At 42.4% G+C, this 24,778-nt stretch overlaps 3 protein-coding genes across 8 annotated transcripts in view; 1 reads left to right on the forward strand and 2 right to left on the reverse strand.

The window, feature by feature from the left end:
- Positions 1–9,813, reverse strand: part of ATXN3 (ataxin 3) — a 30,717-nt gene extending 20,904 nt beyond the window's left edge. The window contains 3 exon segments of the mRNA XM_043549925.1: positions 4,255–4,312; positions 5,069–5,136; positions 9,740–9,813. Coding sequence (XP_043405860.1) covers positions 4,255–4,312; positions 5,069–5,085 — 75 coding nt within the window. The 5' untranslated portion in view covers positions 5,086–5,136; positions 9,740–9,813.
- Positions 5,044–14,564, reverse strand: NDUFB1 (NADH:ubiquinone oxidoreductase subunit B1). 5 transcript variants are annotated; one of them, XM_007055440.4, is made up of 4 exons: positions 14,433–14,564; positions 13,421–13,485; positions 9,740–9,884; positions 5,044–5,136 (listed from the first exon to the last, which is right to left on the reverse strand). In XM_007055440.4, exons 1-4 carry the CDS (start codon positions 14,447–14,449, stop codon positions 5,100–5,102), a joined length of 264 nt encoding a protein of 87 aa, XP_007055502.2. In that variant the 5' UTR covers positions 14,450–14,564; the 3' UTR covers positions 5,044–5,099. The 5 variants fall into 5 exon arrangements, with proteins under 5 accessions (XP_007055502.2, XP_043405861.1, XP_037756779.1 ...); XM_043549926.1 differs by lacking the exon at positions 14,433–14,564 and adding an exon at positions 13,848–14,099; XM_037900851.2 differs by lacking the exon at positions 14,433–14,564 and adding an exon at positions 13,841–14,099.
- Positions 14,163–24,778, forward strand: part of CPSF2 (cleavage and polyadenylation specific factor 2) — a 28,399-nt gene continuing 17,783 nt past the window's right edge. Inside the window, exons 1-4 of one of the 2 annotated variants that reach the window (XM_037900847.2) lie at positions 14,163–14,298; positions 21,230–21,410; positions 24,053–24,212; positions 24,319–24,424. In XM_037900847.2, the coding sequence (XP_037756775.1) occupies positions 21,262–21,410; positions 24,053–24,212; positions 24,319–24,424 (415 nt within the window). In that variant the 5' untranslated portion in view covers positions 14,163–14,298; positions 21,230–21,261. Of the gene's footprint in view, positions 14,299–17,444; positions 17,621–21,229; positions 21,411–24,052; positions 24,213–24,318; positions 24,425–24,778 lie in introns of those variants that run through there. The other variant, XM_043549924.1, reaches the window with a different exon arrangement.

The raw sequence follows: 24,778 nt of genomic DNA on the forward strand, positions 1-24,778 counted from the left end.
CATGGTGACAATTCTTAGTTAGCCACAGTTTCGTCACAATGCCCATATATTATTCTACACGAACTCAGTCAGCAATTAATTTAATTCACTTTCAAAGCAGATTATCCTCTTTCCCATAGCTGCCCATTTAATGGAATGGAAGAATTGTCAGCTGGATTCAGAGCATTTTAATGAAATAAAGTGGAAAAAAAGTCTCCTGCTGTAGGCATGCCCTATGTCAGTCTGTATGAATTATGAAGTGCATTTCCTACTCTCTCCTTTATCAGTACAAATGGTGGCATTCAAAAACCAAAGACTAGGATTGTTATTTTTTAAGTGAACCAGCTCTCTGCTCTGCTGACCTAAATCTCTTTATCTCCTTCCTGCAAACTCATTCATTTCAACCGATTTAAGGGAGGATGCAAATGAAGAAGTTGCCGAAAGGCAGTGAGAGGCAATGAGTATTGAAAGCAAAGGAGGAAAAAGAGGGAGGGGAGAGTAGAATACAGAGAAATTGGAGGGGAGGAGCTCCAGCAGAAGGAGGATGGGGATAGAACAGAGCAAAAGGGAAAAGAGAAGAGACAGGAAGAGGTATTTTTAAGATCGTGGTAGCATCAGAAATATGTTAGGCTCTTTCCACACATGAGGAAGGTACAGCTCCTGTCCCAAAAACTTTACTAGGACAGAAAAATTCTGATCATACTCATCCTCAGTAAATAGGATAAGGGAGAAAGAATCAAACAGCAAAGACAAAATCATCTGAATCACCCATCACTCTAATATCTGAACACTAAGGCACTTAGATACCAGACTGATGGGTATGGCCCGAACACCATTAACTGATCACTCCTAGGAGGAACTGCTGGCTAGTGCACGTAATTTATGCTACAAATCCATCAGAGCATTGTTTAGGTCGGGGTGGGAAAACTTTTTGGCCGGGGGGGGGCCACATCTGTGTGGGGAAATTGCATGCAGGGCCACAAATGTAGGGCTGGTGCAGGAAGGGGGTGTGATGTGCAGGAAGGGGCTCAGGGCAAAGGGTTGGGGCACAAGAGAGGGTACGGAGTGCAGGAGGGGGCTCAGGGCAGGGGTTGGGGGTGCAGAGTGTGGGAGGGGGCTGAGGGCAGGGGTGCAGGAGGGGTACGGGAGCAGCTTGAGCAGCGCTGGGGGGGCAGTGGCACACAGCAGGGGACTAAGGTAGGCTCCCTGCCTGCCCTGGCCATGCGCCGCTCCCAGAAGTGGCCAGCACCACATCCCTGCGGCCACTGTTCCCTCTAAGCTGTGTGCATGCACACAGATCCGAAACACTGCACACACAAAAAATGAAATACTACATCACAGCCAGGCCGAAATATCATTTACGTGCAACTTTTGACTTTGTTTGCCCGCCCTCTATCAACACAGCCAGATTGTACTAGCTGGCAACAAAGGGGGGGGGGGGGGAGTGGGAGGGAAAGGAGGGCAATGAATCGTACCCCTCCCCGTCAGCATTTCAAACATGGAATGTTGATCACATCGGGACGTGGGGACCCACGTATCTCCATTTTCCCGTGTTTTTTTGCCGCCGCTGCATGGACGTGATCGGAGCTATGCACAAACTTCCAGTATCCTGATGTGAATGATCTCCCATTTGCCCTTTTGTCGAGTCACACTGTTAAGTGCATTGAAATAGTAGCCATATAATAAAAGTATTAATTTTAAATAAACCAATCTAGTAAAAAATCAATCCCAAAATGTCACAGCCTACAGGCCTAAAGTGTAAAAGAACAGTGACTTCATTTAAAGCTAGATGGCTGGATGAGACTATAGAGATGGTTACACCAAAGTCACATAGTGTAATGCTTGTTAAACTTCGTGAAATATTCACAGATGATGAGGACAACAGAATGGTTTGTGTATATTGTCGAGATACCAGAGCTTCGGGAGAATTTTCAACAGGAAGAATGTGGAACGATGTATGGAAGTTGGATTTCTTAAAGCGTCATCTGTCAAATCCCTATGTTCAAAATACAAAGACTTTCTTGCTGAAGAGATTGTTATAGTCAGTCAGTACAATGACTCCAAGTTTGCAGTAGCCAAAAGAATCAAAAGCCAACTGGTTTTAAGTTTCCCGGATATGGTGACGTTTGCTCACCAGAACGAACAGTTTCAGGATCTTGCAAAGTTGATGGATATTGGAGGAACATTTCTAGCATTAAGTTCAGACTGTGAGCATGGCTTTAGCTTAATGAACACTCTAAAAAACAAACTATGGAATCATTTACAAGTAGATCATCTGGACATGCTGATGTGTATTAAGAGTTACCAGCTGGATGGAGGACTGAGATCTGGACAGAGTTTATATTGAATGGGCAAATGAAAAAGATCGCAGGAAAAAACAGTAAGGTTAGTTTAGCAGTCTTTGACATTTCGACCAATAAGGAAATTAAAATGCATTTGTAATTACATATCTTATTCTTGGCTGATAATCGTTTATTGATATTTTTTAGGAAAATTTTAAATTTAAAACAAACTAATTTTTCTTTTTTTCCTTTTCCCTTTTTTTTTTTTTTACACTTAGGATGTCTCTATCTGAAAACCTATATAAATTGACATAATAGCATACTTATTAAATTGTGTTTATTATATGTTTATCAAAATCTTTTAGGACATTTGTATAGAATGAAAGGTGAAAGAGGACACCAACAGGCAGAAGCCTATGGACTGATAATGATTAATATGTGCTTATACATGCTCATGTCTATAAAAAAAGATCATAAAGCGTAATGCTTAAAACTAACTACTACTTCATGAAGAATGGTTAAATAAAATATAAAATAACCCACCCCCCCCCCCGGGGTCACAGGGACATGGTGCCAGTAGACTGCCCACCCCTGGTTTAGGTGGATGACATTTCTTGAATACAGAAAAATAGGTCTTCCAAAGGAGCATGCCCCAACATTAGGTGCTTAAATTTGGAGTTTTCCTCTTTCCAGCTGAGCTGTCCCAGTAGTCTACAACTTCATCTGTGGTAAATTATGGGCTTTCTGGGAGGTAATACATTCTGATTACTGTCCTATTCTTGCTCTGTCATCCTTTAGGAGGAGAAACAGAAGTGGGAAGTACTGACGCCACTTCATAATGACTAAAAAGTCTCACCTGCAGTGCTCTCTCTAACATCATTCTAAATTCAACGCCACAAGGATAGTGGTGTAAGTTAATACTGATACCAAAACTCACTGAAACCCAATGAGAACTGTGGAACAGCAGCAGTTGGAGAAACCATAGGCTTTTCATAGCAGCCAGTCTGGGTGGTATTGAATCAATATGCAGATTTATGGAAAGATTTATGAAAGACTCTTTCATGTTCTGCAGGAGAGCAACCACTGCGAGAAAAATCAGTGAAACTCCATGACTGAATTCAAGGCTGTGTTTTAAGCACCTTTACACCACATCATAATCATAAAAGGTCTGGGAAGCAGCTGGAACCCCTCCCGCACAGCCAAAATGTCCCCAGTACAGGGAATTCCTTGAAGAGCACAGAGTTATTAATTATTTGTATTGCTGTAGCACCGAGGAGGCCCCATCACGGACCAGTATCCTGATGAGCTGGGCACAGTAGAAACACAGAATCAAATATCCTCCAGTCCCTGGCTCCAGCCGCTTACCATCTAACATAATGCCCCTACATCCCTACCCCTCACAGGTCTTGGTGCAAAGAAGAGCCTGCGGCATGGCCCATAAATGGTTTCTGGAAGTTTCCATAACTTACAGCAGTTCCAAAGGCTGCTCCACTTTATGCTGGGTGCATGGCAGACACCTAGCCAGACCCAGAATTTGCAACATGCCATAGGACAAAAGCACCTGTGCCCAGGCCATGGCTACACCCTCTGAACTGCTCAAAATACGTACATGAGAACAATAAGGTAGAGGACCAACAGGTCTCTGTACTTTATAATGATTTAGGGCAAACATACACACTTTGTTATAACTAAACCAGTATTTAAAAAAAAAAAAAAAAAAAATCTGAGAGGGACCAAGTGTGGACCATGTTTTCACAAGTCTTAAAAGAGCAACACTCTGATGCGGAAGTTACAGAACCCAAGCCACCAAAAAAGAAAATCAACCTTCTGCTGGTGGCATTTGACTCAGATAATGAAAATGAACATGTGCCAGTCTGTACTGCTTTGGATTGTTATCAAACAGAACCCATCATCAGCAATGACATGTCCTCTGGAATGGTGGTTGAAGTATGAAGGGACATATGAATCTTTAGCCCATCTGGCATGTAAATACCTTGCAAAGCCAGCTACAAAAGTGCCATGCGAACGCCTGTTCTCGCTTCCAGGTGACACTGTAAAGAAGAAGCAGGCAGCATTATCTCCTGCAAATTGTAACCAACCTTGTTTGTCTGAGTGATTGGCTGACCAAGAAGTAGGACTGAGTGGACTTGTAGGCTCTAAAGTTTTACACTGGTTTATTTTTTAATGCAATTTTTTTTTTTAACATAATTCTACCTTTATAAGTTCAACTTTCAGGATAAAGAGATTGCACTACAGTACTTGTATGAGGTAAACTGAAAAATAATTTTTGTTTTGTTTTGTTTTTTACAGTGCAAATATTTGTAATAAAAAGTAAATATAAAGTGAGCACTGTACACTTTGTATTCTGTGTTGTAACTGAAATTAATATATTTGAAAATGTAGTAAACATCCAAAAATACTTAAAATAAATGGTATTCTATTGTTGTTTAACAATGCGAATAATCGTGATTAATTTTTTAAATTGCTTGACAGCCCTAGTTTTAAATATGAGTGCCTTTTACATAGTTTTTCTGTTTACTGTGTACGTTTTTTCCTTAGGAACAAGACTTTTTAGAAAAAACATTTCTGAACAGGATATTTATTAGTCATATGATTAAATTGTCCTTCAAAATGGAAATGGAGAACAGGGAATTAAATTGGCAGAGCTAAACTACACTTTTTAGTGGCTTTATATTTTTTTTAATACTAGGAACGAAGTATATCAAGTGTAAAAACATGGTTCCCGTTCCATGGATGACACAGTAACAAAGACATCATCCACTTGTTATACACATTAATTTAATTACATGGAAGAATTTCCCATTTCACGGACAGCCTTTATTTCCAGGTAACTTCTTCACCGGGTTTCAATTCCCTGTGTGGAGGGGAAAAAAAATTAGGATAGTAAAATTAGGTAGTGCACAGGACTTTTGCAGACGGTAATCTACATTACTGTTCATAGATTTAAGTTAGTGTTTCACTAGCTTAATTATGAGGTATTTTGTAACAGATCTTGATTTCTATTTTAACTTTTAAGAATAATTAATATCCTTGACTTTCCTTATAACTGTTAATCAGAAACTGTATCATTTGAACAACTCGTCTTCCCTTCTTCTTAAGGGTTAGGATCACTTTTTTCTGTGTACTTTCTTTATTATACTCTGGACTCCCTTTCACATTAGCCTCCCCCCCCACCCCAATGAGCGCTGTGGAGAAGACCCTGCAGCAGCAGATCTCCATTGACTAAAATGGGGCTTCATGGCAGGGTCCACTCACATTGGACTGGAGCTCATTGGACAATTGTGGCCTTAGATATCATGCGTGGCTAATGAGGACTTGAAGTAGAGTTTAGGAACATGACAGACACCCATAAAATGGTTAGAAGAGTTGCTAGAAAGCAACTGAACAAGATGCATCTTCAGCAGTCCCTGCCCCTTTTAGTATGAAAACAAATGGATTTAGGAGCCAATCCCTCATGTATGTGCTGTTCCCAATGAAGTCAATGGGACTTCAGTACCAGGCAGATTGGTTGAAACTATACTAAAGGACAGAATTATTGGGAAAGAGTCAACATGGCTTTTTGTAAAAGGAAATCATGCCTCACAAATCTGTTAGAATTCTTTGAGGATGTCAACAGGCACATGGACAAGGGTGATCCAGTTGATATATAGTACTTGGACTTTAAGAAAGCCTTGGACAAGGTCCCAAACCAAAGGCTCTTAAGCAAAGTCAGCAGTCATGGGATAAAGGGAAGGTTCTCTCATGGATCAGTAACTGAGTAAAAGATAGAAATCAAAGGGTATGATCTGTACTGGGACCAGTGTTTCCTCTAATTTTTTATGTCCATGTGTGGAACAAATTTTGTTATGTTCACCAATATGGTAGTGATGTGTGACATCACCTTCATGTTAGTGCTAACAAAATTCATGTGGTGGGGGTGGGGCCAAGGGATTTGGAGTTTGGGAGGGGGCTCAGGGATGGGGCAGAGGGTTGGGGGGGGGGTGGGCTCGGGCTGGGAGTGCGGGCTCTGGGGTGGGGCTGGGGAGTGAGAGGGGGCTCAGGGCTATGGCAGAGGGTTGGAGTGTGGCGGGGATGAGGGATCTCACTAGGGGTGTGGGCTCTGGGAAGGAGCTGGGGATGAGGAGTGCAGGAGGGGGCTGAGGGTTGGGGCAGAGGGTGAGGGCTCCGGCTAGGGGTAAAAGCTCTGGGGTGGGGAGGAGGGGCTCAAGGTGTGGGAGGGGGCTCAGGGCTGGGGCAGACTCCCCCCAGCCCTCTCTCGCCACAGCAGCTCAGGGCTCCTCTCCTCGGCAGCTCCTGAGAGCCTGTTGCACAGCCGCACAGCTTACAGGGAACATAGACCGGGACCTGTGCTGTTCACCATATTCATAAATTATCTGGAAAAGGGGGTTAACAGTGAGATGGCAAAATTTGCAGATGATACAAAATTAGTCAAGATTGCAGTCAGCTTTGGACTTATCTAACAGTGACAAATGGATTTCTATCACTGGGCAACAAAATGCAGATGAAATTCAGTATTCGTAACTGTAAAGTAGGGCTGTCGATTAATCGTGGTTAATTCACACAATTAATCCAAAAAATTAATCATGATTAAAAAATTAATTATTGCCGTTTTAATCGCACTATTAAACAATAGACTACCAAATGAAATTTATTAAATATTTTGGATGTTTTTTTACATTTTCATATATATTGTATTCTGTGTTGTAATTAAAATCAAGTGTATATTATTTTTTATTACAAATATTTGCACCGTAAAAATGATAAAAGAAATAATATTTTTCAATTCACCTCATAAAAGTACTCTAGTACAATCGCTGTCATGAAAGTGCAACTTACAAATGTAGGTTTTTTGTTATGTAACTGCACTCAAAAACAAAGCAATATAAAACTTCAGAGCCTACAGGTCCACTCAGTCCTACTTCTTGTTCAGCCAATCATTAAGACAGACAATTTTGTTTACATTTACGGGAGATAATGCTGCCCTCTTCTTATTTATAATGTCACCACAAAGTGAGAACAGGCATTTGCATGGCACTTTTGTAGCCAGTATGCAAGATATTTACATGCCAGATATGCCAAACATTTGTATGCCCCTTCATGCTTCGGCCACCATTCCACAGGACATGCTTCCATGCTGATGACGCTCATAAAAAAATAATACGTTAATTAAATTTGTGACTGACCTTGGGGGAGAATGGTATGTCCCCTGCTGTTTTACCCACATTGTGCCATATATTTGATGTTATAGGAGTCTTAGATGATGACCCAGCACCAAACATGCCAAACCCGCGAAAAAACCGCAGATATTGGGCTTGTTTTTGGCTTAATTGGCTTGTGAGTTGCTTTTTGGCTAGTAGCTTGTTGAGCCTGTAGCCTGTTGCAGCTTGTTGCTTCTTCTTTTTTTTTTCTGATTGGCTCCTGGCAAGCAGGGGCGGGGCAGAGCGGAGCAAGGAGAGGAAGAGAGTCAGGGGTGTACAGCGGGCCTACCAGAGTCCCAGACTGCACGCCATGGGGATGTAGTCACAGAGTGTTGGGGTTCTTAGGGATTGGCTTGTTTTGGCCTTGTTTTGAAATGGGATTAGCTTGATTTTTGGCTTATTGTGAAATTCAGAGTGCTTATTTACTGTGTGAAAATTGGCACCTGTGCCCAGCACATGTTGTTCATTTTAAGAACACTTTCACAGCAGATATGACAAAACGCAAACAAGGTACCAATGTGACATTTCTAAAGATAGCTACAGCACTCGACCCTTCCAAAATATGAGAGGGAATGGTGGTTGAAGCGCGAAGGGACATATGAATCTTTAGTGCATCTGGCACGTAAATACCTTGCAATGCCTGCTACAAAAGTGCCATGTGAACGCCTGTTATCACTTTCAGGTGACATTGTAAACAAGAAATGGGCAGCATTATCTCCTGGAAATGTAAGCAATTTTGTTTGCCTGAGCAATTGGCTGAACAAGAAGTAGGACTGAGTGCACTTGCAGGCTCAAAAATTTTACATTGTTTTATTTTTGAATGCAGGTTTTTTTTTTTTTTTTTTTACATAATTCTGCATTTGTAAATTCAACTTTCATGATAAAGAGATTGCACACAGTACTTGTATTAAGTGAACTGAAAAATACTATTTCTTGTTTTTTACAGTGCAAATACTTGTAATCAAAAATAAATAAATATAAAGTGAGCACTGTATACTTTGTATTCTGTGTTGTAATTGAAATAAACATATTTGAAAATGTAGAAAACATCCAAAACTATTTAAATGGTATTCTATTATTGTTTAACAGTGCGATAAATCGCACGATTAATTTTTTTAATCGCTTGACAGCTCTACTACAAAGTAATGCACTTTGGAAAATGTAAGCCCAACTATACATACAAAATGATGGGGTCTAAACTAGTTGTTACCACTAAAGGAGATCTTGGAATCATCGTGGATACTACTCTGAAAACATTGGCTCAATGTGCAGCAGCGGTCAAAAAAAGCTTACAGAATGTTAGGAACCATTAGAAAAGGGATAGATAATAAGACAGAAAATATCATAATACCCCTATACAAATCCATGGTATGCTCACACCGCAAATATTAAGTGTAGTTCTGGTTCCCCATCTCAAAAAAGATACATTAGAATTGGAGAAGGTATAGAAAAGGGCAACAAAAGTCATTAAGGGTATGGAACAGCTTTCATACAAGGAGATGAAAAAGACCAATTGTTAAGCGTACAAAAGAGACAACTAAAGGGAGAGACGATAGAGATCTACATAAAATGATTAATGGTGTGGAGAAAGTGAATAAGGAAGTGTTATTTATGCCTTGACATAACACAAGAACCATGGGTCACCCAATGAAATTAATAGGCAGCAGGTTTAAAACAAGCATAAGGAAGTATTTCTTCACACAGTGAACAGTCGCCCTGTGGAACTCTTTGATAGAAGACGTTGTGAAGGCCACAAATATAACTGAGTTCAGAAAAGAATTAGATAAGTTCATGGAAGGGTAGGTCCATCAATAGCTATTTGCCAAGATGGTCAGGGATTCAACCCCATGCTTTGGGTGTCCCTAAACAACTGACTGCCAGAAGCTGGGACTGGAAAACGGGATGGATCACTTGATCATTGCCCTGTTCTGTTCATTCCCTCTGAACCATATGGCAGCAGCTACTGTCGGAAGACAGGATACTGGGCTAGACGGACCATTGGTCTGACCCAGTATAGCCATTCTTATGGCATTCACTTGGGGAAGGATTGCAAGATTTCTTAACTCCATCTAATCTAAATGGGAGTTGAGAACACTAATCACCTCACTTGGAAGTGCTCAACATTTTGCAGGACAGGACCTACAGGGCAAAATCCTGCATCCTTTGAAGTCAATATCAAAACTCACATCACTTCAATGGGAGCAGGATTAGGCCTTTCAGACAGATTATTTTGTTTAAAAAGTTGTGTCATAAACTAACCTTTTAAATAACATGCTCTTGTTTCTGAAAGCTGATAGTTTTTCATCATTCCTTCTGTCCAGATAGCATCCAATAACAAATCCCATGGGACACAAAATATGGACCCAGTATTCACGCACAGCTTGGACAAAATTCACCATGATTGCTAGAATGAAAAAAAACAGCAACCATGGGGCGGGGGGAAGAGGAGACAAAAATCTGAACATAGAAACCACTGCATATATCTAGTACATACAACCTCCTATAATGGAATTTTCTCTATGCAATCATGAACATCTGAAGGTCAGCACATATTTTAACTAGAGGAAAATGCTGCTCTCAGGTCCACATGGAATTCCTAGGAACAGCCAGATACTGGAATCTAGATTAAATTTGTAGTAGTGACAGTAGAATTTTGCCCTATGGGAACAGGAATGCAACCCAATTAATAAACTATTTTAAGGTGATCATAGGTTGAGTATTTGCATTTAAAATTATGGCAAAATTCCCTCACTAGAAATCATCCTAATAATGCACCATTTATGAGGTGTCTGCCTTGCTGTAAAATATAATACTTGTTCTCAACAAACATTTATAAAGCAGGAATTTTCATAGTATTCATCTATAAAATCTAGATGCAATTACTGTACAGTGGTGCACAACTGGTTGCAAGGCCATCCTCAAAGAGTAAAAAGAAAAAGGAGTACTTGTGGCACCTTAGAGACTAACAAATTTATTTGAGCATACGCTTTCGTGAGCTACAGCTCACTTCATCGGATGCTGCATGTATCTGATGAAGTGAGCTGTAGCTCACGAAAGCTTATGCTCAAATAAATTTGTTAGTCTCTAAGGTGCCACAAGTACTCCTTTTCTTTTTGCGGATATAGACTAACACAGCTGCTACTCTGAAACCTCAAAGAGTAGTTATCAATGGTCCACTGTCAAACTGGGAAGACCTATCAGATAGGGACCTGAAGGGATCGGTCACTGGTTTGGTATTATTCAATATTTTCATTAATGACTTGAATGATTGAGCGGAGAGTATTCTTATAAAATTTGCATATGACACCAAGCACTTTGAAGGACAGGATTGGAATTCAGATGACCTTGATACTTCGGAGACTTGGTCTGAAATCAGTAAGATGAAATTAAATAAAGACAACCGCCAACCTACACTTCAGAAAGAAAAATCATGCACAAATACAAAATGAGGAATAAATGGCAAGGCAGCAGTACTGCAGAAAAGGATCTGGGGGTTTTAGTAGATCACAAATTGAATATGAGTCAACAATATGATGCTGTTGTGAAAAAGGCAACTGTCACTCTGGTATATATTAACAGGGGTGAAAGACATGGGAGGTAATTGTTCTGCTTTACCTGGCTCTGGTGAGGCCTCAGCTAGAAATACTGTGTTCAATTTTGAGCATCACAGTTAAAGAAGGATGTGAACAAATTGGAGAGAATCCAGAGGACAGCAACAAAAAATGGTAAGAGGTTTGGGAAACATGAGCTATGAGAAAAAATTGAAAGAACTGGGCATGCTAGGCTAGATTAACAGAGAAATTTAGGTACCTAGAAAATCAACAGCATTCACAAAACCGAGGTTTGGCACCTAGGCTCCCTATACAATGAAAGAGCACAGATAGATGCCTAAGAATGGGATTCACAAAAGGCAGCATGCCAGGACGTTCTTTTGCTAAGATAGTCAAGGGGAAGCACTGAACCAGGGGTGTGTGCTAAGGCATACCCCTCTGTCAGAGCTAGGCACCTATGTCTGGACTGCAGGGAGGTGTCTCCCTCTGATTGGGATTCTCAGTTGCAAACGCTGTCTTGGAGATAGGTATCTCTACCACTTTTGCAAGAAGATGGTGGGGGGGAAGGGGGCAGCGGTGCAAGGGACGGAATGAAGGGAGAAGACAGAGGGCTATGAGAGGAGAAGCTCCCTCTTAACTTTTAGCCCAGTGGTCAGGTATTAGCCTGGGATGTGGAGACCCCAAGTTGAAGTCCCCACTCCACTTGAGGAAAATATGTGAATTGAACAGGGATCTGACATCTCTTAATTGACTGCCTAGCCACTGGGCTCTGAGATATTCTAATCCGAGGCTCTCTCAATCTTTCCTGTTGAAGCTGTTCCACTGTGGCTAAATATTTTAAACAGTCATTGGAGCAGGGGAACTGGATTCTGGATCTCCCTCCTCGCAGGTGAATACTCTAACCAAAAGGCCACAAAGTCATTCCCATGCTTGCTCTCTCTGGTCAAATGATTCTTTCATTATTTATCCACAGTGCGACAGTTTCAACATTGGGGGGAGGTCAGAAAGAGGGCCAGGGGAGAAAAGATAGAAAGTGCATGTGTGAGTATGACTCTGTAGTCCGGTAGTTAGAGCACTCACCACAGAGGTAGAAGATCCATGATCCTGTCCCCTTGCTTCAATGACTTATTTATTTATTCATACACAGTGGAACAGCTTCCATCAGGGAGACTGAAGGAGCCCCACAACAGAATATCCCATACTCCAGTAGGTAGGAAGCTCACCGGAGATGTGCCAGATCCCTGTTCGCATTCCTTCTCCCCTTCTGGTTCAACTCCCCCCTCTGCCTGTGGTCTCCCACCTTACTGATGAGTAACCTAACCACCAGGCTAAAAATTATGAGAGCTCCTCCCTGCCTCTGGCCATTGTGTGAACTGGTCTATTAGGCCCAATCTGGCAGGTGAGGTCTGAACACTTACCAAATAAAGCTCCACAAGGAAGTTAAGTGTTCCTCTGCCTAATTTTTCCTGGTTTGTGCATCACTCTGGAGCTTAGGTGTTCAGGTGCCTGCCATGGGTCTACAATATGCATGCACAGAGGCAGAAACCTAAGTACCTAAGGAACTTTTACTGCACAAATTTAGGTGCTGAGCAACTTTGGTGCCTAGAAGATTTAGGGGCAGCTGAGTGGGGGTTTTTGTGATGAGGCCTGATTCTGGGATTTAGAGGCCTAAAGTGGCAGCTGGATGCCTAAATCTTTTTGTGAATCTAGCCCATTTAGTCTAGAGTTGAGAAGGCTGAAAGGGAACATGATAACACTCTTCAAATATTCAGTATATAAAAGACTATTGTAAAGAGGAGGGTGATCAATTATTCTTCGTATCCATCGACGGTAGAACAAGAAGCAATCATCTTAATTTACAGCAAGGGAGATTTACGTTAGAGAGGAAAACCTTTCTAACTATAGGGATAGTTAGACACTGAAACAGATTACTAAAGGAGGTGGTGGGGGTTATCAAGAACAGGTTTGAGAAACATGTGTCAAAGATGATCCTCAGTGCAGGGGGATGGACTATAACCTCGAGGTCCCTTCCATCCCTACATTTCTATAATGCTATGACTACCACTCCGTTAGTATTTCAGTAGCAACAAGCTAAAAAAAGAAGTTATATATTAATGGTAATATCAGACTTCATAAACTCTCTAATGCCCTTTCCAATCACATTGGCCAAACTTTTCCAGATGCTAGTTGTTTTTTAGAATGACAAGGGAGGAAAGCTGAGAAAGCTGCGGCCCAACAATGAGCTTAAAATGGCTGAACTAGACCTTGCCTACATACAAACTCCAAACAATAAAAACCAAGAAATATTAACCAGGTACCTTAAAAGCAACAGAAAAACCAAACGCTTTTTGAGTACTACATTAAATGTATTTAGGGACATAAAACTCACGTCTGAACGGAGTGCAGTCTCCTGGTCTGCCCACAAGCCCAGGCACCCCTGGCTCAAGCCTCACCCTGCAGGGATGCGTTTGAAGATTATAAACACACCTACCCACACGCTGAGTTCTGAAGACGGTTCGTGCGGTGCTTGTAAGTCCTCCACGGGAGGGGCCGCGTCCGCCACTGAGCTTGTACAGCACCTAACACGGGGCCCCGGCTGCTGCCAGCAGCATTACGGAATCCCTACCACACGATCGGAGGACGAGAGCCACTCCACGCGGGCCCTGTTGTATTACTGAAGTAGCCCCACGCCGCACTAACAGCCACTGCCCCGGCCCGCCCCGCGCGAGGGAGCCGTGTTCCCAGCCAGCGACTAGCAGTGGACAAACGTGTAGCCCCCGGAGCCTCCTCGCCCACAGGTCCCGCTCACCTGCCGCCTGCTGCCGGGCCTAGACCTGCCGCCGCCCGCGCCGAGCCCAAGGACAACTAGGGCCAGTCAAGCAGCTGCTATTGAACAAACCACCAGCCTGCCGGCACAGACCATTAGCTGCGGAGAGGGGGGATTAGCTTGCCCCCGGGCCGGTTGAAACTATTTCAAATTTCCACCCCGCCGCCCTTGTGAGTCTCTATGGCTCGGCTCCCGTAACTAATGCAGGTGCGAGGCCGCAAGGCCCGAGTGTCCCGATCCATACTCCCCTGGGCTGCCAATGGTACAGTCTATTTCCCTTTCGCTTTCTCCTACGCCAGGCTCCGGAGCCTCGCCTCCCCCTCTCAGTTCAAAATGGCGGCGGCTGTGGAAGACACGGGGTCTGAGTGGCCGGGGTTCCCCCTGTGCTGTCCCCACTGAGTTTAGGGGGCTGAGGGTAGCGGCGTGGGGCTGGTGGTGAGGTAGGTGCTGGGGTGTTTCCTCCCCCCATGTCCCCGGGTAGAGCCTGATACAGCGACCTGGCCCCTGGCGAGCAAGGAGGCTGCCCGTCCCAGCGCGTGAGGCCCGGGGGACTGGGCTGGGTTGGGGAGCTTACCTCAGCGCCCCCCTCATCAGCGAGAGCGCGGGGGAGGCGCTTCCCTGCCCCCGGGATGGCTTGGGCTCGGGACCCTCCCCGGGAGCGCGGGAGAGCGAGGGGGGCGAGCTGGGGACAGGAGACCCCCGAGTGAGGGGAGCACTTCCAGAGAGAGGCGGGAGTGAGAGCCTGTGCTCCTCAGAGTGAGGCCGCTGGGGGCAGGGGGCAGTGAGTGAAGGAGCCATGCACCAGATCTGTGTGTGAGTGTGTCCTGCTAGCATTGCATCTCCTTAGGGGAGACCTCTAGCCTTCTGGAAATCACAGAATCATAGACATGTGGCTGTAAGGGATCTGTGAGGTCCTCTAGTTCAGCCCCATGGCAAGTTAACCTAGACCACCCCTGCCAGGTATTTGTCCAGCCTGTTTTTAAACTTCTCCAAAGATGGGTGTTGTACAAGTTCCTTGGGAAGAGAACGTAACTACCGTTAGAGTTAGAAAAAAAATTCTAATATCTAACCGTGTTTTTTCTTGCTGCAGATTAAGCCCTTTACTTCTAGTCCTGCTTTAAGTGGACATGGAGACCAGTTGAGCATAATCCTCTTAGTAACAGCACTTGAAGACATAATTGAAGACTATTTTCAGGTCCCCTCTGTTTTCTTTTCTCAAGAGTACACATGCCCAATCTTCAGAAAAAGGAGGCCAAAGTGTGACTCACTGTTTTCATAAGTATTTCTTAAAAGTTATATTTTAAAATACTGCTCGATTGTAGTGACCATTATGAAATGGTGAGTTCATGCTTCTAAGGAATTGGTAGGAGGGAAAACAGCATAATAAAGATAATGGATTTCAAGAAGGCAGACATTAGCAAACTCAGGGAATTGGTAGGTAAGATCCCATTGGAAGCAAGTCTAAGAGGAAAAACAGTTTGAGAGAGTTAGCAGTTTTTTAAAGAGACATTATTAAGGGCACAAGAGCAAACTATCTTGCATAGGAAAGATAGAAACTATGGCAAGAGACTACCCTGACCTAACCAGAAAATCTTCAGTGATCTGAAAATCAAGAGTCCTATAAAAATGGTAATTAGGTCAAAGTAAAAAGGATGAATATTTATTAAAAACACAAGTAGATAGGGAAACAATTAGAAAGGCCAAGGCACAAAATGAGATTAAACTAGCTAGAGACATAAAAGGTAACAAGAAAACATTCTACAAATAGATTAGAAGCAAGAGGAAGACCAAGGACAAGGTAGGCTCATTACTCAATGGGCGGGGGTGGGGAAACAGTAACAGAAAACGTGGAAATGGCAGAAGTGCTAAATTTTTCATTTTTCACCAAAAAGATTAGTAGTTTTGGACATCTAACATAGTGAATGTCAATGAAAATGAGGAGGACCTGAGACTAAGGAAAAGAACACGTTAAAAGTTTCTTAGACAAGTTAGATATCTTTGAATCAGGAGGGCCTGATGAAATACATCCTGAAATACTCAAGGAGCTGACTGAAGAAATATCTGAGCCATTAGAAATTATCTTTGAAAACTCATGGAAGATGGGAGAGATTCCAGAGGACTGGCAGAGAGCAAATGTAGTGCCAGTCTATAAAAATGGGGAATATAGACCAGTCAGCTTAACTTCAGTACCTAGAAGATAAGGTGATAAGTAACAGTCAACATGGATTTGACAAGAACAAAAAAAATTTTAAAAAATTAATTGCGATTAATGGTGCAATTAAACAATAATAGAATACCGTTTATTTAAATATTTTTGGATGTTTTCTGCATTTTCAAATATATTGATTTCAAGTATAACCGTATACAAAGTGTACAGTGCTTACTTTATATTTATTACAAATATTTGCACGGTGAAAACAAAAGAAATGGTATTTTTCAATTCCCCTAATACAAGTACTGTAGTGCAATCTCTTTACCATGAAAGTTGAACTTACAAATATAGAATTATGTACAAAAAAACCTGCATTCAAAAATAAAACAATGTGAAACTTTAGAGCCTACAAGTGCACTCAGTCCTATTTCTTGTTCAGCCAGTCACTCAGACAAACAAGTTTGTTTACGTTTGAGGGAAAGAATGCTGCCCGCTTCTTGTTTACAATGTCACCTGAAAGTGAGAACAGGTGTTCTCATGGCACTGTGGTAGCCAGCCTTGCAAGATATTTGCGTGCCAGATTCACTAAAGATTCATATGTCCCTTCATGCTTCAACCACCATTCCAGGGAACATGTGTCCATGCTGATGATGGGTTCTGCTTGATAACCATCCAAAGCAGTGCGGACCGACACATGTTCATTTTCATTATCTGAGTCAAATGCTACCAGCACAAGGTTGATTTTCTTTTTTGGTGGTTCGAGTTCTTTAGTTTCCGCATCGGAATGTTGCTCTTTTAAGACTTCTGAAAGCATGCTCCACACCTTATGCCTCTGAAATTGGTACCTTCCTTGCGTTTTGTTAACGAGCATCATCATCATGGAAGCATGTCCTCTGAAATGGTGGCCAAAGTATGAAGGGGCATACAAATGTTTAGTATGTCTGGCACATAAATACCTCGCAGTGCTGCCTACAAAAGAAGTCCCAGGTGAACATCTGTTCTCGCTTTCTGGTGACGTAAATAAGAAATGGGCAGCTTTATCTTCTGTAAATGTAAACTAACTTGTTTGTCTTAGCGATTGGGTGAACAAAAAGTAGCAGGGAGTGGACTTGTAGGCTCTAAAGTTTTGCAATGTTTTGTTTTTGAGTGCAGTTATGCAACCAAAAAAAAATTTACATCTGTAAGTTGTAGTTTCACGATAAAGAGATTGTACTACGGTACTTTTATGAGGTGAATTGAAAAATACTGTGTTTTATCATTTTTACAGTGCAAATATTTGTAATAAAAATAATTCTATAAAATGAGCAGTGTACACTTTGTATTCTGTGTTGTAATTGAATCAATATATTTGAAAATGTAGAAAAACATCCTTTTTTTTGTAAATTTCAATTAGTATTCTATTGTTTAACAATGTGATTAAAACTGATTAATCATGATTGATTTTTTTTTTTGAGTTAACTGCAATTAATCAACAGCTGTAGTAGACACCTTGTGGATGGGGGGAAAATGGTAGATGTTTACTTCTGGAGGGAAGTCGCAAGAGTGGTCATGTGCCCCTCCCCAGCAGCACAGGCATATCGTTTCAGGTGCCCGGAGCAGCCGGCAGACAGGTAAATCACTATGTGGGGGGGATGCCCCAGCCAGTGGCTCCTACCCTGTGCCAGGCTCAGCTGCTAGTCTTGGCTGGGAGGACAGAACTTCCTCTTCCCTGGCAAGTAGCGGCCGGGGCTGGGTCAGACCCACCCCCAGAAACCTCCCATGGCTGCAGGAAGCACCGCATCCCCACTTCCTGCCTCCATCATTTCTTCAGCCATGGGAGAGGGGGTCACTGTATGGGGACCTGCTCCCTTGTCCGCCCAACCCCCGTGCATCCTGACCTCTCCATACCTAGACCTGCTGAGCCTTATCCTCCCTGTGCTTGAACCTCCACCCGGCCGAGCCCCTTCTCCTGCATCTGGACTGCGACCCCTGCAGCCATACCAGCCCCTGTTGAGCACCCACACTTGAACCTCCACCCCAGTGAACCCCTCACTGGACCATCCTGACAAGCTCTGCACCTGGACCCCCAACTAACTGAGACCCAACCAGCTGCACCCGGACTCCAGCCCCTAGCACCTGGACCCCCTCGCTGAACCTCCCTCACCCCTTCTGCTCATTCCCATCTCCCCCACGCCTCCCTGCTGAGCCCCAACCACCTTCACCTGGACCCCTCTGCAAAGTCCCATTCCCCCACACTGGAAACCCCCGAACGAGCCCCTGTGCATCCAGTTGCGTTCCCACACTTGGACCATAAGAATGGCCATACTGGGTCAGACCAAAGATTCATCCAGCCCAGAATCCTGTCTTCCGATATTGGACAAGGCTGGGTACTTCAGAGGGAATGAACAGAACAGGTAATCATCAAGTGATGCATCCCCTGTTGCCCATTCCCAGCTTCTGGCAAACAGAGGCTAGGGACTGCCCCACTGAGCCCCCGCATCCAGCTTGTCCCACATAGAACTCTCTCACCCTGCTTCTGGATCCCCTCCACACTTGGGTCCTGCAGGGCTGCGCCTGCCTGCCCCACACCTGGATCAGGGACCAGTGCATATGTGAGCAAGCGAGAGGGGCATTGTCTCTCGATCTTGGTTTGTCTGGTATGGAGGGGCACGGCCCTGGGCTGTTTGTGGGACAGGCCCAGCCCTTGCGCTCTGTGAGTGTCTGGAGGAGGATTACTGCTGAATCTGTTTCTGGGGGGGTTGCCGCAGGATGATCTCCCACCTCCATGCAACCAGTGGCAAGGGCTCCCTACTGCCATGTTAGAGCCTGTACATTTATTGACGAAATGTGCAAAATTTTTAATTTTTTTGTGCAGAATTCCCTCAAGAGTGAGGTGTGGTATATTTTGACATTAGTAAGGTTTTTGATACTGTCTCGCAAGACCTCATAAACAAACTAGGGAAATATAACCTAGCTGGAGCTGCTGTGGCTGCAGAACTGGTTGGAAAACTATTCCCAGAGAGTAGTTATCAATGGTTCTCAATGAAGCTGGAAGGGCTTATCTAGTGGGGTCCTGTAGGGATTGGTCCTGGGTCCAGTTCTATTCAATATCTTCATAAATGATTTAGATAATGGCATAGAGAGTGCACTTACAAAATTTGTGGTTGATACCAAGCTGGGGAGAGGTTGCAAGTGCTTTGGAGGATAGGATTGCAGTAGAACCTCAGACTTATGAACGCCAGAGTTACAAACTAACCGGTCAACCACACACCTCATTTGGAACTGGAAGTATGCAGTCAGGCAGCAGCAGAGACCCTCCTCCCAAAAAAAAAAAGCAAGTACAGTACTGTGGTAAATATAAACTACTAAAAATATAAGGGGAAAGGTTTTTTTAAAAGATTGGATAAGCTACTCTTTCTGTGCTTGATTCATTTACATTAAGATGGTTAAAAGCATTTTTTCTGCATAATAAATTTTCAAAGCTGTATTAAGTCAATGTTCATTGTAAACTTTTGCAAGAACAACCATATTTTGTGCAGAGTTATGAACAACCTCCACTCCCAAGATGTTCATAAATCTGAGGTTCTACTATAAAATTCACAATGATCTGGAGAAATGGTATGAAGTAAATAGGATGAAATTCAGTGAGGACAAATGCAAAACACTCCACTTAGGAAGGATCAATCGATTGCACACGTACAAAATGTGAAACGACTGCCTAAATGTGAAGAAGTACTGCTTAAAGGGATCTGGAGACTGTATTTTCCACTGAATGCATCCGATGAAGTGAGCAATAGCTCACGAAAGCTTATGCTCAGATAAATTTGTTAGTCTCTAAGGTGCCACAAGTACTCCTTTTCTTTTTGGAGATTACAGTGGATCACAAGCTAAATATAAGTTAACCGTTTAACACTGCGAAAAAAGTGGACGTCATTCTGCGATGTATTAGCAGGAGTGTTGTAAGAAAGACACAAAAAGTAATTCTTCCACTCCATGCTGATATGCGCTCAACTGGAGTATTGTGTCCAGTTCTGGGCACCACATTTCAGGAAAGATGTGGACAAACTGGAGAAAGTCCAGAAGAGATCAACAAAAATGATTAAAGGTCTAGAAAACGTGACCTATGAGGAAAGACTAAAAAATTGGGTTTGTTTAGTCTGGAGAAGATGTGGGGGAAAGGGGACATAGAAGTTTGTTACAAGGAGGAGGGAGAAAAGTTGTTCTCATTAACCTTTGAGGATAGGACAAGAAGCAATGGGCTTAAATTGCAGCAGGGGTGGTTTAGGTTGGACACTAGGAAAAACTTCCTGTCAGGGTAGTTAAGCACTGAAACAAATTGCATAGGGAGGTTGTGGAATCTTCATTTTGGAAGTTTTAAAAAACAGGTCCAGCGGTTCTCAAACTGGGTTGTGACCCTGTTTTAATGGGGTCACCAGGGCTGGTGTTAGACTTGCTGCGGCCTGAGGCTGAAGCCGAAGCCTGAGGGCTTCAGTCCTGAGCAGCGGGGCTCAGGCTTTGGCTTCAGCCTGTGCAGCAAGACTCAGGTTACATCCTCCCTGTACGGGGTGTCGGGGCTTGGGCTTGGGCTTCGGTACCCCCGTCCCTGCCCAGGATTGTGTAGTAATTTTTGTTTTCAGAAGGGAGTCGAGGTGCAATGAAGTTTGAGAACCACTGGATTAGACAATTATCTGTCAGGAATGGTCTAGTTATTACTTAGTCCTGCCTTGAATGCCGGGGACTGGACTAGATGACTTATTCAGGTCCCTTCCAGTACTACGCATCTGTGATATAGTTTCTCAGGCTTTTTCTGTTTCTTTGTCCATCTGCCTTTCTCTTCCTCTTCAGTGGAAGCTTGTGTGTATGTCTGTTTATCTCCATCTAGCTCTCTTTTAATGAATAATCCCTTTTAAGTAGGAAGTTGCCATACATTGACTTGCAACAGTTTTGATTGTTGACATTAATAAAAATTTGTTAGGTTTTAGGGAAGTATCTGAAAACAATCCCAATTTAAGAACAATAAGAAATTGTTTTCTGTGTTTGTATTATAATATAGCGGCTCAAATAATAGTGTCAGTAGAATTCCTGGTAATTGATAACTAGAGGTATTATTATCTAGTAGTAATAATAATACACAGTTATTACTGATGCATATGTTTGCACAAATGATAAAATAACGGTTGGTCTAAATATCTAAACTTCTTTTGTATTAGGTGTTTACATTTTTTTTCTTTTTAAAATAGTTGTTTTGGTAAGCAGACATTTGGACAGAAAAATGACCTCCATTATCAAGTTGACTACGCTCTCAGGGGTGCAGGAGGAATCTGCTCTCTGTTACCTGCTGCAGGTAGACGAGTTTCGTTTTTTATTGGACTGTGGCTGGGATGAGAATTTTTCAATGGATATCATTGATTCTCTAAGGAAGTAAGTAATTGCTTATCCTTTGTTTTTTAATAAAAGTCCCGAAATCACATTACTGCATGTTGTAAAACATGATATTTTATGCTCATGATGTAGACTAAAAATCCAAAATTTTTGTTTTCTGTTTAAAATTGCCTATATGATAGGGAAAATCACTCTTCTAAAACCTTTTTAATAAATAGGTCTGCTCTGTGTATATATTCTGAGTTACATCAGCTTGCATTAGTTACAAAAATACGCTTTTTACATCTAATAGCCCTGCAGATCCAATATGTACAGCTATGAGATACTGAGTTTGGGTCGATTCTGGCCTATGTATTATCAATAAGGTTACGAGTCTGCCCCCAAGGTGGGCAGCCCCTGGGCCAGCAGCAGCAGTTTGGGTGTATGGAAGGACACTCAGGACTAGGGGCAGAGCGTTGTGGGTTGCGGGGGGCACTTACCTTAGGGTGGGAGGCTCCCACTGGCATGGCCTGCAGCTCCCAGGCAGCGGAGCAGGGCTCCGCGCTGCCTGTGACTGCAGGCCCCACCCCCAGAGCTTCCATTGGATGCGGTTCCTGGCCAATGTGAGCTGTGGCAGCCAGCGCTTGTGCCCCTCTGCCGCCTAGGAGCTGTAGGGACATGGGGCCGGGTAGGGAGCCCCTGCCATCCCCGCCAACCCTTCCCAGCACCAGCAAGGGTCCTGAGCCACCTCCCCCAGCACCTGTGGCACCGCTGGACTGCCCGAGGCCCCCCTCCCAAGTTTTAGTCACAGGTATTTTTAGTAAAAGTCATGGACAGGTCACAGGCAGTGAATTTTTGTTTACTGCCCGTGAACTGTCCATGAGTTTTACTAAAAATACCTGTGACTAAAACGTAGCCTTAATTATCAACAGAATTAACTAAATACAAATAATAACAGGTTTCAGAGTAACAGCCGTGTTAGTCTGTATTCGCAAAAAGAAAAGGAGGACTTGTGGCACCTTAGAGACTAACCAATTTATTTGAGCATGAGCTTTCGTGAGCTACAGCTCACTTCATCGGATGCATCCGATGAAGTGAGCTGTAGCTCACGAAGGCTCATGCTCAAATAAATTGGTTAGTCTCTAAGGTGCCACAAGTCCTCCTTTTCTAAATACAAATAATAGAATCTTATTGCTGATCATGCATAAGCAAAAAAGAAAAATTTTGACTCTCGCCTGCTATCTGGTGTTTCGGCTGTCAGGAAAAAAAAGTTTGTTTTAAACTGAGCAAGTTAGACCTCAGTTCTGCATCAAATGCATACAGGTGGGCTCTTACACTGAGCCCCATTTAATTCAATGATGGCTCTGTGCATGTGTAGAGAGGGGTCATCCTGTACTCCCTGTGATTACAAGAGTGGGGTCTAAATATGGACGTTCCTGAGAGAACATAAAATCCTCACAATGCCAATTTTAATCACAGTTCATAACATCACATATTAAAATCTTGTTCAACTACACATTGTGATACAATAATTGCAATATGGTCTTTAATGTTTTGAAAAGTTTCTTGAACCAGACAGTCATTCTTCAGGAAAAGGGTTTTCCTGCTACATGTGCTACTCAGATATGTGCAATATACATGCTGTTAGCATTTCAGCTAATACATTTTTTTCACTTGTCTGTTGTTCTATGTCTCTATTTTTATAAAATGTTTAGCCAGTGGGTCAAAGAATCAATTTTCTTACTTTTTAAAAAACAATCCAGCCACTTACTGTTGTTTGAAATATTTACATTTGATCTCTTCCTCTTTCTTTAAAAAGATATTTTTTTAATTTGGCTTTTACAGATTTGGGACTTGATTCTGTAACCTTTACTCCTGTTTTTTTAAATGGGACTATTCAAGTGAGTAAGGCTGTAGAATTGGGCCCTGAGTCCTAGACTAATATAATTTCAAAATTAATAAATGTAATGTTTCTTAAAATCTTTTGATAGTGTTAGCCATTCAATTAAGTAGCAAAGATATTAAGTCATCTAATCTTTTATTATTTATAATTGTAATACAGATAAGCACTAAACAAGCATAATCATTCTGGAGGAGAAAGAAAATATTACATTAAAATGTCAGGTTGGCATGGTACAGCTAGAAGTATTCATGTTCCAGAGCCAACCAAACAGTCATGAATAATTAAATGTATATAGTTTTCAAAGAGCTTTGGAAAACTAGTTTTATGAAAAGCTAAGGGAAATGGCATACTAAATCTGTTTGGAGACTGGATTCAAGCTATTTCAATTTGGAAATATTTTAATCCCTTATTTTACTAGTTATCACCTGTCTCAAATTGTAGTAATGCAATTCCTGTGAGTCTGGAGTTTGCCAAATTAGGAAATTAGGCAGTTTTGAAAAGCTTACTCTAAGTGACTTGGGATCCTAAGTTCCATTTTGAAAAATGACTTGGGCAGTTAGGCTCCTAAGCCACTTAAGAGCTTCTTAAAATTATATCCTTAATTTTTATTTTTTATAATGGTTATTAAAACTTTTCCTTAGTTCAAAGTCCCCATTCTGTTGGGGAAAAACTGAGTGATTTCTTTTCTGCTTGGCATTTCAGTTTTGCACTTGATGTTACCAAGAAGTCCCCCCCCCCCCGTCCCCGTCCCCCCCCCCCCCCGTAATTTTTGTCACGTATATTTCCTTTTCTCTCCTAGATATGTACACCAAGTTGATGCAGTGCTTCTTTCTCACCCTGATCCTCTACATCTCGGTGCTCTCCCATATGCAGTTGGAAAAATGGGTTTAAATTGTGCTATTTATGCAACCATTCCTGTATATAAAATGGGACAAATGTTTATGTATGATCTCTATCAGGTATATTTTATTTCATATTTTCACATGTATTTAATTTATTAAACTGTTTCATAGAAGATGATTCTCAGGATTTTAAATGTTTTCCTTTGTTTCCTTTTTGTGCTAGTCTCGCCACAATACAGAAGATTTCACCCTCTTTACATTGGATGATGTAGATGCAGCTTTTGATAAAATACAGCAGCTCAAGTTCTCGCAGATTGTGAACTTGAAAGGTAAAAACACAGCAAAAGATGCAGTAGCTGACTTGTCTTTTAAGGGAGTTACTGTGCATTTTCATTTTGAACTTGAGTTTGCTTTTTTGAGGAGAGTACTTGGCGTAGGTCCTCTGCCTCACTAAAAGTGGATCAGTAGCACCACAGAGTAGCAGATCCTCATTGGTGTAAGCTGTCAAAGCACCACCCGTAGCTGAGGATCTGCCCCAGTGATTACATTTCAGAAAAAGGCCCAACTCCCATTGAAGTTGGTAAGGGTTATGCCAGATTGAATTTGACTCTCCTGTCCTATGTTTTAGTTCTCATCTTTATTTTTCTGATATCTTCCATATCTCTAAAATACGTCTTGTTGTT

This window comes from Chelonia mydas, chromosome 6, assembly GCF_015237465.2.
Source record: "Chelonia mydas isolate rCheMyd1 chromosome 6, rCheMyd1.pri.v2, whole genome shotgun sequence".
In the NCBI taxonomy this organism is placed as follows: domain Eukaryota; kingdom Metazoa; phylum Chordata; order Testudines; family Cheloniidae; genus Chelonia; species Chelonia mydas.